Source organism: Dermacentor silvarum, chromosome 6 (assembly GCF_013339745.2).
Source record: "Dermacentor silvarum isolate Dsil-2018 chromosome 6, BIME_Dsil_1.4, whole genome shotgun sequence".
NCBI lineage: Eukaryota > Metazoa > Arthropoda > Arachnida > Ixodida > Ixodidae > Dermacentor > Dermacentor silvarum.
This window is the reverse complement of record NC_051159.1, coordinates 150860427-150876104: the sequence shown is the minus strand read 5'-3', so window position 1 is coordinate 150876104 and position 15678 is coordinate 150860427. Positions and strand designations below refer to the sequence as shown.

General features: G+C 45.4%; 1 protein-coding gene across 1 annotated transcript; it reads left to right on the top strand.

The window, feature by feature from the left end:
• The first annotated feature begins 4986 nt into the window (after nt 1–4986).
• LOC119456228 (condensin complex subunit 3-like) lies at nt 4987–12478 on the top strand. Its single transcript, XM_037717876.2, is given in 2 exon segments — nt 4987–5869; nt 5871–12478. Coding segments are annotated over 2 exon segments (2886 nt in total). The 5' UTR covers nt 4987–5302; the 3' UTR covers nt 8190–12478.
• Nucleotides 12479–15678: the final 3200 nt, after the last annotated feature.

Here is a 15678-nt window from a genome sequence, read left to right as displayed (position 1 = left end):
GATCTCGGTGGCTTTTGTAGTTACGCAGCAGCGGGCTGAATCTTGCGCCGCTGTAATACACTCATAACGCTCCATGCATAACGCTCACAACGCTGCACACTTGCATACGTTGTTTATCGCAAAGGCCGCAATTAAATCTCACAAACTAAGAACTTTGCTTACGTGCGACCCATAACGTGATTCTTATTTTTTGCAAACATAAACAACATGCATAGCATAGTTCATTAAGACTTAGAGATTGACTCCAAACAAATAAGGAAATTTACTAGCCCGACGTTTCGGAACCAATTCGGCTCCTTCTTCAGGGGGTATTCTTCGAAGGTGGCGGTGTGCCGCTTTTAAAAGGTCCGTCGTAACAAAGGAGAGGAAGGGGGAGAGAGCGTAAGGTGCGGAGACACTTGGCAGGGCACCTGTTCTAGACAGACAAAATAGGTGGTGGGGGTGGGGGGCTTCGGCGTCGCTGGTCGGCTGGGTTGACCGATGCTGGGCGCCCTTTAGTCGCGGGAATGCGTTGACGAGGGACAGGGGAGGGGGGGGGGGGGGGAGTTGTTTTGGTGTCGCTGACCTAGAACGGGGGGTCCTTTCTTCCCTTCGTCGCGTCTGCAAGGCCATGAACATACAAAGAAGGAAGAATGCCCTTCACGCGGTTTATATTACCCGCCGTGTTCTGAATGTGCCAAGACTCGAGTAGTAGCCTTTTTCGTCAGTTTGTCTCTGTTTGAAGGATTTGGGTTTCTTGGAAAGAAATCTTGTGGTCGGCGTCTTCGAAATGTTCGGCGACGGCGCTGCGTATTCGGTTGAATGTTCTGACGTAGTTTTCATGTTGTCTGGTTCTTTCTTTTAGATTTTTGGTTTCCCCGATGTACGACGCCGGACAGTCGGCACAGCTGATTTTATAGACGACGCCTTGAGCTTTTTCTTTTGGTGGACGGTCTTTTGGTTTAGGAATGAGGATATTCAAAGTGTTCATCGGTTTATGCGCGACTTTGAGGCCTTCTTTTTTCAATATTCGGCTGAGAGCTTCGCTAGTACCTTTGACGTATGGGATGGACACTCGTTTCTGTGGTCGAGGGGGAGTCAACGGTTGGAGGTCTCGTAGTTTTTTTTTTTTTTTTTTTTTTTTTTGTCGGGTTGTTTTTCGAATGAATTCCGTTGTATAGCCGTTCCTTTTGAGTTCGTTGAGAACCGTTCTCCTTTCTTTCTTTTGATCTGATTCCAATGTGCAATGAGTTTCGACTCTTTTCAACGCGCCTTCTTCTGACGCACGAAAGGGCGTGGGGGGGAGGGGGAGGACGTTTAGCTGCGGCACCAAGTGCCTATTTATATCTGAGGCTCCGGCAACAGTCACCAACGCCGCACGCATTTTGTGCGAACGCGGCAAAACGCCGACGGCGTCGACAACAGTTCTGCGTGTTGCCGGTGCTGCTGCTGTCCGTTATACTCTATATAACTATCATTACTCCGTATAGCTCTCTACAAATTTGCTATCGCAATTGATGCTTCGCCTTTCAGGTGAAACTGCGACAACTTTTTGCAAACATAAACAACATGCATAGCATAGTTCACCGAGGAGACCGGCAAAACAAATTACCCGCCTCATAAGGCGCGAAAATTGGAAGAAAATGATCGTTCAGTAATTATTTTCCAACTACATAATTAACCTAAACACTTCAAACCTTCGGTACTTATCACCCATACAGTGGTCCTTTCAACGAAGCGAAGCAACTTTGTAAGCGTTTCATATACTGGGTGTCCCAGTTAACTTGGACCAAGATTTAAAAAAAAAGACCAAGAGCTCTAGAGAAATCGTACCGACTGCATAGTAGCGACAGTCGTGTGTACTTACAGCCCGTATTTTTGTAATCACGAAGTAATAATTAATTGCTTTTAATTAGTGAATTTTTTAAATTATTGTTTGAATCGCCAGCATGTAAATTACAAAGTTGTAGGGCACCTCAAAAAACCTCCGAATCAAGCATTTATTTTGTGCTGAAGTGTGCCGGGTTGTTTTTTCTAAGAAAAAACGAAAGGCCCGCGAAATACGCGAAATATGAAATAGATGCGCGCTCGCGCGCCACTAGTAGAGCGCTCCCAAGCGAATAGCCACGGATACACGGCTTTACTAGCGGCGGCAGCTCGATACAGGGCTTTACGCTATTTGATGCTCGCGGCATCGTGAGAACACGCCGTTGACGCATTGATAAGCGTAGCGGAGCCGTAGGAGGGGATTTCGAAGCCGGGAAACCGTGACGACGCAGATCTGACGCTTATCGCACCACGCTAGTCAGGTCGCGATAGCTCTCGAGCCATCCTACAAGACGAAGCCTTGTACAATGCGGCGATAAACGAATGCATCCGTACAAGGTAGATTTTGATCCGTATACGAGTATCTTTCAAAGGTTGCTTGGAGGCGCTTGAGTAGCGGCACGCGAGCCCCCATCTATTTCATATTTCGCGTATTTCGCGGGCTTTTGTTTCTTTTTTAGAAAAAACAACCAGGCACAATTCAGCACGAAATAAATGCTTGATTCGGAGGTTTTTTTAAGGTGCCCTACAACTTTGTAATTTACATGTTTGCGATTCAAGCAATAATTAAGAAGTTCACTAATTAAAACAGTTAATTAATTAATATTTCGTGATGAAAAAAATACTATTTTTTATAGCTGTAAGTACACACGACTGTCGCGACTATGCAGTCAGTACGATTTCTCTAGAGCTCTTGATCTTTTTTAAAAAATCTTGGTCCGAGTTAACTGGGACACCCAATATAACAACTTTATTGGAGGCACCCCTTCAAAATCTGCCTGCATATGAACGCGAGAGAAGAAGGTAAACGGAGGGGCTCGATTTGGTAAGCATCGGGGAAATTAATTATGGTTGGCTTAGTATACTAATTATGCCATACTATCTATAGTATACTAGCTATTCGCAACTCAAATGAACTGCAGGGGGCGCTGCGAAAATTGGCTGCGTCTGGCTATACTGCGCAACATGGCGGCTATACGGAGGTCCTCGCGTCGCCGCAACCGCTGTGTTTGATGTGCAGTACACTGTAGTTTGATGATTTTCGTGCAGTGTGATGCCGGTTTGCGCCATTTTGTGGAAGGAAAGCGAGTAGCTTACGCCGACCAAATCGTTTTAGCCGATCTGAGAGAGGCACAGTTGGTAATGAGGATGAAGTGGTCGCACGGTGTGTGCAAACATCTGGCGTGACAGCGGACCCGCGCGAGATTCTGATGAAAATCACTGATGTATTCTTTAACCCATTGGTCGTGGAACCGAAGTACTCGTGCACTGCTGGATGGTCAGAAAATTACAACCACTGCTTTGATTCACTGTTAAGGCGCGGATAGATAGTCCGGTGTTTCGAGCGTGCGAGACAGCGACCGGCGAAGTTGAATACGTCACGCTGGCCTCGCCAGGATTGCCGAAATCTTACAACCTGCTCAGTTTGGCACGTTTAACATGGCCCGCAGAAGCGCACCGACTTGCTCGATCAGCTGTTGCCATTGTACATGCGGATAAATGCGCAGCCGGCACGCACTTTCTCATTGTTGTTGCTTAACATTTTCGTTCGGCGAAGGCGCAAACTCTGCACGCTCTTTTCAGTCCAGAGAGCAAGCGAACCTAAAATCAAGCTTTGCACTTTATCGCAAGCATGCACTATGAATCTGTGGTGAACCTTTCCCGCTACCTTTGTGTTCCTGTTATCTATTTTACATTCAAGATTTGCACAACGTGACTGGTGCTTCGCTTAGCTGTAGTTATTGTAGTAGTCAGCGCATTGTTTCCCTCGTAGAGAACAAAACGATAAATAAGAAACCGAAAGATCTGATTACTACAATAAAAACATTTGCACACCATGTAAGTACATGTTTGGCTTGTGCTGCGTGGCCTGACCATGCAATGATTACTATACCGCTGTCTACGAACATGTCGCTTATGGCCGCTGTGTAAACTAATGAAATAAAACAAATGTTTCTGTGCAAATGAATGTCAACTAAGCTATTGCATTATGAATCTAATTAATTTTCCATGTTATTCTATAATTTACGTATCCTGCACTTTAAGTGGCCAAAGCTGTGTTCGCGTCTGAACTGCCAATTTCCTTCAGACACTGATAAGAGATACAATTGCTTTGTTAATTACGCATTTTCAAATGAGCGCCTACGAATTTGCACTAGTTACACGGGCAGCGTGTCCAGGTCGCAAGGAAGGCGTACTACTATGTCACCCCATAGTTATTTTGCACGCTGCCACGTACATGCGGTGCTTACATAGAACGATTTACCGACGTTACCCGGGAGTACCTGAAACTCCGATGTACTGATTTTCGCTGGTGTACCATACTCCGTAGTTCCACGTTGTGCGCCGCATGTATCCGATATAACAGCTTTAATGAAGGAAAGCTTGAGTACCACGGCGACGTTTGCATCATAAACTGCATTGCCATGCCGGCTATCACATGAAACTGCATGTTGCAGCACGCATACGCCGAACGTTATCACGATGGCAGTAACAACCTCAACGCAAACTTCCTGAAGTTCGCTGTAGCGCTTTACTGCAAACATAGTACAAGCAACAGGATCGCGTTCTCTTCACACAAACAACAACCGACCCTCGCCGGAAAAAAAAGAAAGATAACTTTCTCGAGCAAGATGTTGGGAACACAGCTATTGCCGTTGTCGCAACTTTGCTGTGATAAGATTCGCAATCCATGTGGCTCTTCGGCGCCGCAAAACTGCAAAACGCAGTATTCCAAGTTTCGTAGATGGTAGCGCACACCCGATCGCAGTGCGAAGGCTACGGACGGAGCGTCTGCTCCGACGCTCCGACCTTCGTACGAGGTTTCCGGCGCTCGCCGCTAGGTGTCGCATGAATAGGAGGTCGCGATTGCGGTAGTCTTGGAGGCCGTGTTCTACGTGTCGGCAAACGTCTCTTCTTATGTGAGCGTTATAACAACCATTCTTCAGAAATCAACTGCTAAGTAGCTGCTAACTCAGTGCGCGCGCTGTCTTTACGGATAAATAAATTAATTTTGCTATAAAATGCACTGTTGTTATCGTTCTTGACAATATTTGAATCACAGTAGTGCTAATCTTTCCGCAAGTTGGCGTAACAATCGCGGGCGTAAGCGCGCCAACGGACAACGCGAACGACAACGGCCAAGAAAGTGCGAGGGATGTGTTTCGTATCCATTTGTGCGTGTTTTACCTGGTTACATTGAGTTAACAGTTTGCAAACGAATATCAACTTCGTCCGGAAAACTATTCTACCGTTCAGATTTCCGCAGTGACTCAAGATGGATGTGACATCAATGACAACGCTGCGTGACGTTTTAACCGTCTGCCAGGACAGGCCGAACGCATTTGAAAGAGGACTGGAAGTTGCCCGAAAAGTGTACAGTGACACACCTTTCGACGAATTCTTCAAGGAACTCGTATTGTGTCTGCAGGTCATTATTCCTAACACCGACAGTGGCGAGTACGTTGAACGTCTTCTAGACTTCACTGCCCGTTTCGTCGCCTCGCCGACTGCTCCAAGAGAAGCCGATGACACTCTTGTGAAAAATGAACTTTTGGAGCCTATCCTCCGTAATGTGCTGGAGTGGAGCGGAAGCGGCAAAAAAGTTATCCGCGAGAGATGCTGCCTTTTCGTCGAGTTGTTGCTCGGCTACGTTACGGACGACAGCGTTATTGAAGACAAACTATTCGAGGAAATTGAAAGCGCGATGCTGACAAGGCTCCGCGACCGCATCGGAAGCGTTCGCAGTCGCGCTGTTGGCGCCTTGTCAAGGCTTCAGGACCCCAGTGACCACAAGTGCAAAATTGTGGAGAACTTCCTGTTCCACGTCGAAGCTGACCCCTCCTGCAGACGTCCGAATGGCTGTCGTTAGCCACATGGTTCCGTCTTCACGTACACTGGCGGCACTGGTCGAGCGGTCGAGGGACACGAGAGAAGCAGTCCGGAAGCGTGCATACGAGCGCATCGCAGAGAAGGTGCCGGTGAGGTATCTAAAGATAAAACAGAGGACGGAGCTTCTAGACAGTGGCCTCAATGATCCGTCGAATGGAGTCAGACAGGTTGTCGTAGCAAACTTAATCCCTGCTTGGCTCAAGCATTGTCAGGACAGCGTTGCGGACCTGATAAAGCTTCTCGATGTCCATGGATCAGAGAAAGTCGTCGAAGCACTTCTGAATGCATTACTCAAGACACATGGCATTGAAATGTTCATCAAGGACATCAAGCAGCGCTTACTTGGCCAGGACAAGCTCATTCCAGAGGACAAACTTAGCTGTGAAGGCACACTGTACTGGCGGATTCTTGTGCAGACTCTTCGAGCTCAGGGGTCGTCTGAATCAGAGTCACGCTTAGATGAAATCTTCCCAGACCTGACGGTGTACTGCGGGTTTGTTTCAAAGTATGTGCTGTCCTTTAGTACGGAGTGGGAAGCACTCCGTCAGCTTGACCATCAGTTTGTTTCACAGCAGCTCATACTACTGTTGAAGTCTGCTGACCTTGGTGACACTGCTGGGAGAGAGCGCCTTCTTGAGACTGTTCGGAGATTGCTGCTCTCAACGAAGGTAGGTTCACTGCAGATACCTCACTTGATGAAGCTGATCCGGTACATTCACCCAGAGCCACATGATACACTGCAAGAAGTTGAAGCGTTGCTACCTGAAATCCAGGCACCTCTAGCAGCCACTCAAGGCTTCCAAATGCAAGAAGCAACACAGAAGGAGCCTGCATTAGACATGCTGATTGCCAAGATTAAAGTGCAGTTGAACATACTGAGAGAGGACCTCTCAACTTGTATTGAAGAGGAAAACTTTGATGCGGCTAAAGAGACTAAAAAGAAGATTACCAAACTGGAGGGTGAACTCTCCAGCCACCAGTCTAAATTGGCAGAGCTGTCGGCTGAGCCAAAGGAAATTGAGTGTGAAAAGAGTGAAGCCATCATTCTAAAGTGCCTGATACTGATTGCTGAAATGATGGCAGTTACACCTCTCACATCACTGACTCCGTTCCTTCAAACGTGCCTTGAGGACATTATTCTCCCCGGGATTGTCAGGATGGACATGGCCATCCGCAAGCAGGCAGTAAGAGCACTGTCCTACTGCTGCGTGCTGAACAAAGATGTTGCAATGCGAAACCTCAAGCTTCTCTTTGAGGTTGCTCTTGTGGACCAACCACAAATTCAAAGTGTTGCCTTGGCTGGGGCTCTCGATGTTCTTCTAACCTATGGTCTAGAGACATTCGACAGCATGCTCATAAGTGTGTTTGAAGGGGAGGATGACGATGAAAGTCCAATACCATGTAAAATATCATCAAACCTACTGGTGGACTTCCTGACCAAGTGTACAGACATGGAAGAGGAAAATATCAGGGCAGTGGCAGCAGAAGGTATGGCCAAACTACAGCTCTATGGTCATATATGTTCTCCAACACTGATGTCCGCATTGATATTGCACTGGATTAATCCAGATGCCGACAAGAACAGTCGATTTCACCAAGTATTGAGTGCCTTTATGAAGACATACTCACTAGGTGGGCCAAAAAATACCCAGTGCTTTGAAGAAGCATTTATGCCCACATTAGATGCCATATTGACAGCACGCTCGCAAGACCCTCTAACTCATCTTGACCCTGCTGATGTCCTGAACTTCCTTGTTGAAGTAACTCTGCTGAGGTCACCAGAAAATCCATTTGAGTATGCCTCTGACGATGAAATAACTGAACCGACACCACATGATCGTCTTGCTGAGCTACTTTGCCGAGAAGTGCTGAAGGACCCAGACTCGCCTGATTCCTTCGTCTTTGTTAAAGCGCTGACCCTCCTGAGGCTTACCCATAGGTGTGCCATCTCAGACCTAATGTCAGCGGTGCATAAGATAGAAAAGAGAGTGACAGCAAAGCGCACTATTGTACTTGTGAAGAGGTTCAAGGAGAAGCTGCTGGCACTTTCACCTCCTGCGACATTGAGTGAAACAGATGAGATGTCATCCATGAGTGTAGTCATCGAGAGCACAACCTCAAACGAAAGTACCATGCTTTCGGCTGCGAAGAAAAAACGTGCCCTTACTAGAAGGACAATCCATCAAGGTAGTGTCCTGGCAAGCCCTCCAAATACAGAGTCATCAGTGCAGCAAATTTCTCAGGAACTCTTTTCATCTAGCATCAGCTCATAAAACAGCATTCTCATTCTTTATGTATTTACATTTTGTTTGTGTGTATCTCATATTAAGAGCACTGCAGTTTGCATGTGTGCTGAAGTTTACCATCAAGTATTTTTTAACCATCTAGGATTGCCCCTAAATATAGCTGCCCTTTTCATATGCACAAAGTTATTGTGGCCACTAAGCTGGACTAAGTGCAAAAAATACACTGTTCAGTGCACAAGACAAGGCATCATGTGCTCCATGCTTGTATTTGAAATACCTTGTTTACCTATGTGTGTTATGTTAATGCAGTGCTGTAATTTTTTTTTTTTATCGGTATCCGGTAGGTTTACTGCTTGCTTTTGAATAACTAAAGCTAGTTTCTTGCACTTTGCTTGTGCATTCACTGTTTCTAAAGCTGTACACTATAATAAACTTGAACAGACAGCCTGCTACATATGGCAGAATGTGGCATGTGTGACCAAGTTATTTCATGATGCATCTTAGGTATGCATTTGATAATACCAATTTGATTATCTGAAACTTGCCATACCCATTTCTTTATGTTCAAGATGGCTGTAAAGATGACATTTACATTTTGCCATTGAATATACTATCACTGAACATTTAATTATGAACGGCAAAATGTGTGCCCGAAGCATAAATGAAGGTACAGTGCGTGCTTTAAGTCTGTCATCATCAGACAGACGTGCACAACCGGTTTGACCGTCAAATGGGAGGATGCTCACCCAGATGCGATAGATTTGCTTCCATCTTCTTTGATTTTAATTTTCTCTGTTTTAAATAAAATAAAACGAAAACGAGCAAAACTATCGCAGTAGAGCAAACATCCTAGCATTCAGCGGCAAACTCGATGTCCGTACACTGTACCTTCATTTACGCTTCAGGCACGCGCTCCGCTGCTCACATTTAGTTTTTTGCTTATAGTACCAGCACTTCATATATGTTAAGCTGGATAAGTTGTACTTGGAATAATTGAACTTTGTCCCTTTTTTTGCATGAAATATATAGCAACATTTGCATACACTTGAGGCTGGTTCATTCCTCGAAGGCAAGGAAGTGGCCCTCTGTTGTTCAATTATAAACAAGTTGGCTCGTGGCATTATGCTAAAGAAAATCGATTCTGACTAGTCACTTATGCCCATCACAATGAAATCTTGCTCTAGAAAACTGCCGATAATAGGGCATTGTTCCCTTCCATGTTATTTACCGCTTTCTCTCAAAGCTTAGTTCAATTTAAATGAAACAGCATATTCTGGGTACAACATTAGCAAGCGTGTTCAATCAACTATACTCTGTACTCTGTTTCTTGTTAGGCAGGCGGTGCTTCAGAAGCTATGCAAGTAGTGTGGTCACAGAAGTCTCGCTCCGCACATTTTGCAGAGGAATTATTTTTGACCTGCGATGCTTTAATAGAAAATCAAAACTTCATCCATTACAACTACAACTTGTGAACATTAGGTAAATGAAATGACATATTTTTGTACCTTTGTGCTTCCAGTATGCAAGAGTTTGTCTTGGTTGTGAGCACAAGCAGTACACTGCGGCTGATGGTCGCAGAAACAGTGTCGCTCCACTCATTCGGTTGTAAAGAGAGTCGGATCTGTGATGCGTTCCATACAACAATTATGTCACATTTTTCTATGTACGAGTATGGGATTTAATGTTGGATTGAATTATGCGACACATCTATATGCGATATATAATTATTTGGTCACAAGTGCGAGCAGTGAGAGAAGTCCCTCTAAACTATGTAGCGTTGCCTGCTATGTAGGAAACGGAGTAGACTTTACTAGGGATGCTTGTGTGCAGCCTTCTGCGGCGAGTGCAGGAGCTCATTGATGAGTATATCTTTTGTTAAACAATTGTAGCCAATGAAAACACTGACGAGCTGTGCCTGGCACATTGACACCACTGTACAAAGCCAGTGCTGCTTTGGAAACGTTTGTAAACATTTAGCTACATCTGCATAATTCAGACATGCATGCAGACCTGTCCAGTTAAATTGGGGCTCTCCAACATTTTTTGTACATGGCAAGGAAATGTTCACAATCTGTAGACAATGCTGCCCATGAACATGCGAGCCAAATATTATTGCGCTGCATGTAGCAATCCCGTAATAGGTTGCTCACTCTCCCCTGTGCTCGCCCTCTTGCCACTGTCAATAATGTCACATACCTGCACAACAGCCCATATATGCCAGCCATTGGCCAACTGTTCATGGCCATGAATTTTTTTCGTGAAGCTTACCCTGCGGCATGAATCAGTGAATCACTCCAGAGCAAAAGCTCACATGCACACCCCTTCACTCTTCTTGCCGATAGGAAAGTGGTGGTTGTTAAGACATTGTGCCCGTCGTCACTCTTAGGCGCCTTTGTCAGATGCCAACCTTGAAGGGTTGTCATATGTGCACTGCGATAAAAAAAAAAAAAGCAATAGGCAGGGCATTGCTATCGGTGCTACTCCAGCCGAGAGGAAAGCCATCTGTTCAGGCAGAATGGAAAAGTAAGCATTATCTTCTTCATATGTCTGTTCTTATTCGGTCCTCAAAAATTTCTTGAATATATTCATTGAAAGACACTACACTTATTCAGGTGTGTTTGACAGGTTTGAATAAAGGCTGTTGCAAGGCTCTTCCACATTACAATGTGGAACTGGGCACCCAAAGTAGCTACAAATACAGTAGTGATAAAATAATGCAGACCCTACACACTGCAGGAATTTGTTATGCAAAGCATGTTGCAGGTAGCTGGCTATCCAGCATTGTTTGGGGTTCTGCAAAGCATTTCCAAGTGTCATCCATAGGTTTATTCAATTCAGTGAAGTTTCTCTGCACCTATTAACGGTGCACTGCACTTAGGCCTTCAATTCCCCGAGGTACAGCGCTGCACCTGCACCTCCGTGCTCGATTGCACGGGTGCAAGGCAAGGTACTGCCATGGTGCAGTATACCCTTGAACCTTGCAGTGATTGGGTGCAGCCTGGCACGCCATAACTGGCACCTGCCTGCACCTTTTCATTTGTGCCGTGCACCTTTTCTGAATCAAACAAACCTCATCTCGCACGTCATGCATATTCTCATATATATCAAGTTGACAATTACAAGCACATGTCTAGTGGCCCAAATCTCATGCCTTGTCATTCATGTCATGCATACCCTGCTATATATCCAGTTACCACGACAGCATCACTCCACGAGCACATACCTAGTGGCCCAAGCTAGTAAACAACTTGGGTTCACTGGATCGGCTTAAGAGGCTAGAAAGATAGAGTTGTGGATACGGTGAGGTCGGTCATACCTTCTTCAATTTATTCATGTGTTCTGTGGCAGGGCAAGGCGTCCGAGGAGAAATGAAGAGAAAACTGTGCCTAAGTTGCGGCCACATCGTTCAGGAGCTGGCTTGGTTCACTATGCATGGCTCGCATTCCCCACGATATTATGGTAGTGGGGCTGCCACGTCCCCCATCCAGAGTGAACTCGGAAGCAGGAGGACAAAGAATGTGCGAACAAAAAGGAAATAAAAGAATGTGGTAAAGGTGCAGGGAAGTAAATGGAGAAAGAAAAATCAACAGAAAATAAATGCTGAGCTAACAAGAGTGCCTATGTACAGAGTTTGTGCCATGTGTACAGTTATGCACTCTGACTATTTAAAGTCTATATGTACAGGCACAGAGGCACGAAACTGGCCGATGTCCATAACCAACAAGGGCTGTTATAGAGCATCTGGTTAGGAAGGCAAGGTGTCAGGCTGATACAGCAGGCTGCTTTGCAGCGATCGAAGTAGAGGTGAACTGCTGTTGTGTGTGGGCAGTCTGGTTGATGTATGGAAAGCAGATACATGACTGCAGGAACACTGTGGAGTGCATGTAGAATCGGGCGGTAGTAGTCTCGAAAAAATGGGTGTCACATGCACAACTGAAGGTTCAGGTAATTGACAATGGCTGCTCTGCTTAGGACGATGTCTTGGGTCACGTTTTGTGAAGGGCGTCCAACAAGTATTCAGTCTCAAAGGTGGTCAGGACTGACTGTCGCGTGTTGGCCTATTCACACATACTTTGAGTGAGGTCTGACAAGGCAGAGTTGGAGGGATGTCAGATCCAGGGTTTGGTGGTGGCAGTGCAGCTGTTTTGATGACACAAGAAGAGAGCCTGAATGTGTGGACACTGCATGTGATCTCCGCTCAAGGGCATGTAGCGTCGCTACCAACCACTGCAGCGATGGAAGTGTCGGCGCAGTTGATATTGCTGGCATGGACACGAGGCTAGTAGGCACTGTCGCTTTTGAGACGCTGGAGCTTACATGACCACTAGTGTCATCCAGCGTGAGGATGAAACTAGTGGTCATTCCCATGGCTGGCGCTGTGGTGGATGAAACTTTCTGGAGTCTTTATGGCACTTTACAGCAGCAAGTATGTGACGTGGCGCTGCTGGTTCTGGTAGTTTCATCACGAAAGTCCGGAGGGCAGTATAAGCCTGTGGCCCTGGAGGTGGGACATCATGGTGCAAAGCAGGAGGAAGCATAGCTACCATGATGTGACACTTGTCCTGCTGCGACGTGATGCCACGTAGGTAGAAACCCGCCTCCAGTTTGAGTAGTCGGATGGTTGGGCTTCCCGGCCAGAACTCCGGGAACCGCGATAGCTTGAGGGTGCTGCTCTCGGCTGTGCGTTCAGGCAAGGATGCCATGCTGCCAACGTCCATGGTCACAATTATGTGGAGACAGCGAGGTCGGTCATACCATCTCCAATTTATTTATGCATTCCGTGGCAGGGCATGACGCCCGAGGAGAAATGAAGAGAAGACGGTGTCTTGGCTGCGGCCACACCATTCATGGAGCTAGCTTGGTTCTCTGCACGTGGCTCGCATTCCTCATGGGCTGATAGCATGGTGGGCTGCTATGGAGTCAAAGTGCCTAAAATAGGCTAAGAATGCTTCATATTAAAAGCGATACAGAAAGAGTAGCAATAAGGAAGTCTGGCACAAGCATTTCTAACATGTTCACTGTGGCGACCCTTTTCTAGATCACAATTCCAGTGCACCATGACCCACTGGTTGGTCACATGTAATATCCCTTAGGTGCCACCAGTCAGTCATGCTCCTTTGTAAGTTTCTCGAGCTTCAGAAAGATGGTGGCAGAGTGCATCTAGTTAGAAGCAACAAGAATTTTTCCCATACATTTATGTTTCATTTCTTGCACACTGCAGGAAAACCCTGCACACGACTAATAACCATCCCGACTACTACTGTGCATTCTACGGAATTTGAAGCTGATTAATTCAAACAAACAGAACAAGAGGTTCTAGTTTCTGTCCAAGAGCACACAAATAGGTAGCATCAATAAACATGGTTGATAAGAAAAGCAAAAAAAAGAAAATGCATACATTTCCTAATGATGCTGATGTTTACGTTGACAGCCACTAATGACATTGTCAGTGTGAAAGCAACTGAGTCATGTTCATATACCTTTCTTACTTGTTTACCAGTTCAAATGCAATTGTCATATATTTTATGTCATAAATCATAATTGCTTTTGGCCACATTTTATATAACATTGCACCATTCAAATGCCCGACAGATCAAGCAAAAGCCTCTGATCTCTCTATGTCCGATTCAAGAGTAATACCATTTAATACACACCTCACATGCTAAACGTATATTACATACCAGAGATTTCTAAGGTCCATTCATGTTCCTATTAAAGAGAGCCTGCATACAAAAAGGCAAAACAAAGTATGTCATTAAGTATACAAACAAATGCACCCAATAATGTCAAACTTTTAAGTCAAACGAATTCTCTCGTAAGGTGAACAGTTTGAAGATATCTTTTGAGCTTCCCATTGATTCAGTGCACTTCTAATAAACAGTTTTACCTTGAGTGCTCCCATTCAACCAGTAGCATGTTCCCTTGTTTCATTACTATCATTATATGGTGATCCAGATAATTGAAAGCAGTTTATAATTTACAGGCTCATCAATTGTCCACATGTGTAATTGTAAATGGTATTACATGCATGTGCCACTGTATACAAACCTGATTTCTTTTTAAAGCAAATAAACTTCTTTGGCTCACTTGCCTGTTTTCATGGTAGTGGGATAATGGTCCAACTTCCATTGCCAATACAAAAAGCACCGATGCAAAGGATGTGTGCTCTTGTGCAACTGTGTTGCAGGGCGTGCTGAACGCTGCCATTATGTACATAGCTCTTCGACATGCACATGCTGTCGTGCAAGAGCTTTGCAGTACTTCATACAGACAGCCCTTCTCTTCTTCTGCCACCCCCTTTCCCTGTAGCGGCTGCGGATGAGGAGGATGGTAGTGCCTTCCATGCCGGTGCTCACACCGCTGGACACAACACTAATGACAAATCGGCTTATATGCATAGCCACCTAATACTAGAGCTACAGATGTCCTGATTAATGGCTCTGTTCCCTCTGGGATTATGCAATGAAACAACAAACCCTACCTGAAGATCCTTGCTGTAACAAATATACGCCTTCAGGTGCATCATTCACTTAATAAAGGAAACAGCTTTCCAGAAGCATTTGGCTATTCGCTGCATCATCATTGATGTTCATGTGCCATATATTACCAAACTAACTCCACGTAAACTTCATATATGACATTGCTCTAGAAAGGAGAAAATATCCTACATTCGATTCGATATTCGGTGGGAACTTTTCTAGAATATTTGTATTGAATTTGATTATGAAATTTCATTATTTGAACACCCTTAGACACAATGTTCCAGTTTAGACATTATAATGAATACAGTTCACAGAATTTCCATTTTCGATGCTACAGAGTTGTAAACTTGATCCATCAATCTTTTTTTTTTTTTCAATATTTAGCGATCTCTTGGCAATCTCTGCTGAAAACTTTGGCCCCTAAATTTAAACAATGCGATGGAACAGAAGGTGATAGGCGTAACCTTGAGAGACAGGAAGACATGCAGCAGTGTGGATTACGGAGCAAACGGGGGTGGCCAGCATTCCAGTTAAGATAATGAGGAATTGATGGAGTTGGGCAGGTCATGCTATGCATAAAGCAAATAATTGCTGGTCTATTAAAGTAACAGAATAAGTGCCAAAGGAAGGAAAACACAGCCGAGGATTAGGTGTCAGCACTGGTGGATCCAGAGGGCAGCACTTTTCAAAGCAAAGCTTTCTCTGCCTCTTCCTTCGACTTTTCCACTGCTGCTGGTGTCGGGGGGGGGGGGGTTGAGAGCTTACAGCAGGGGTGCGGGAGACGAGATAAGTGACGTCACTGACGTTTCGGTAGAGCAGGGCCACAATGCCCTCTGGACGCCGTAATTAGGCCGTGACCCCAACAAAACCTTTGCAGGAGCTGCCACACTTGCCTCCGTGCTATCGTGCAACAGCAATGACAGTCTATGAAGGAGGTAGGGAAAATGTTAGGGAGGGAGTAGAGAGAAAGGAGGTAGGGAATGGATACAGCCAGATCCCATACCGATGCAGTCAGGAAACAGGTGATAAACCTT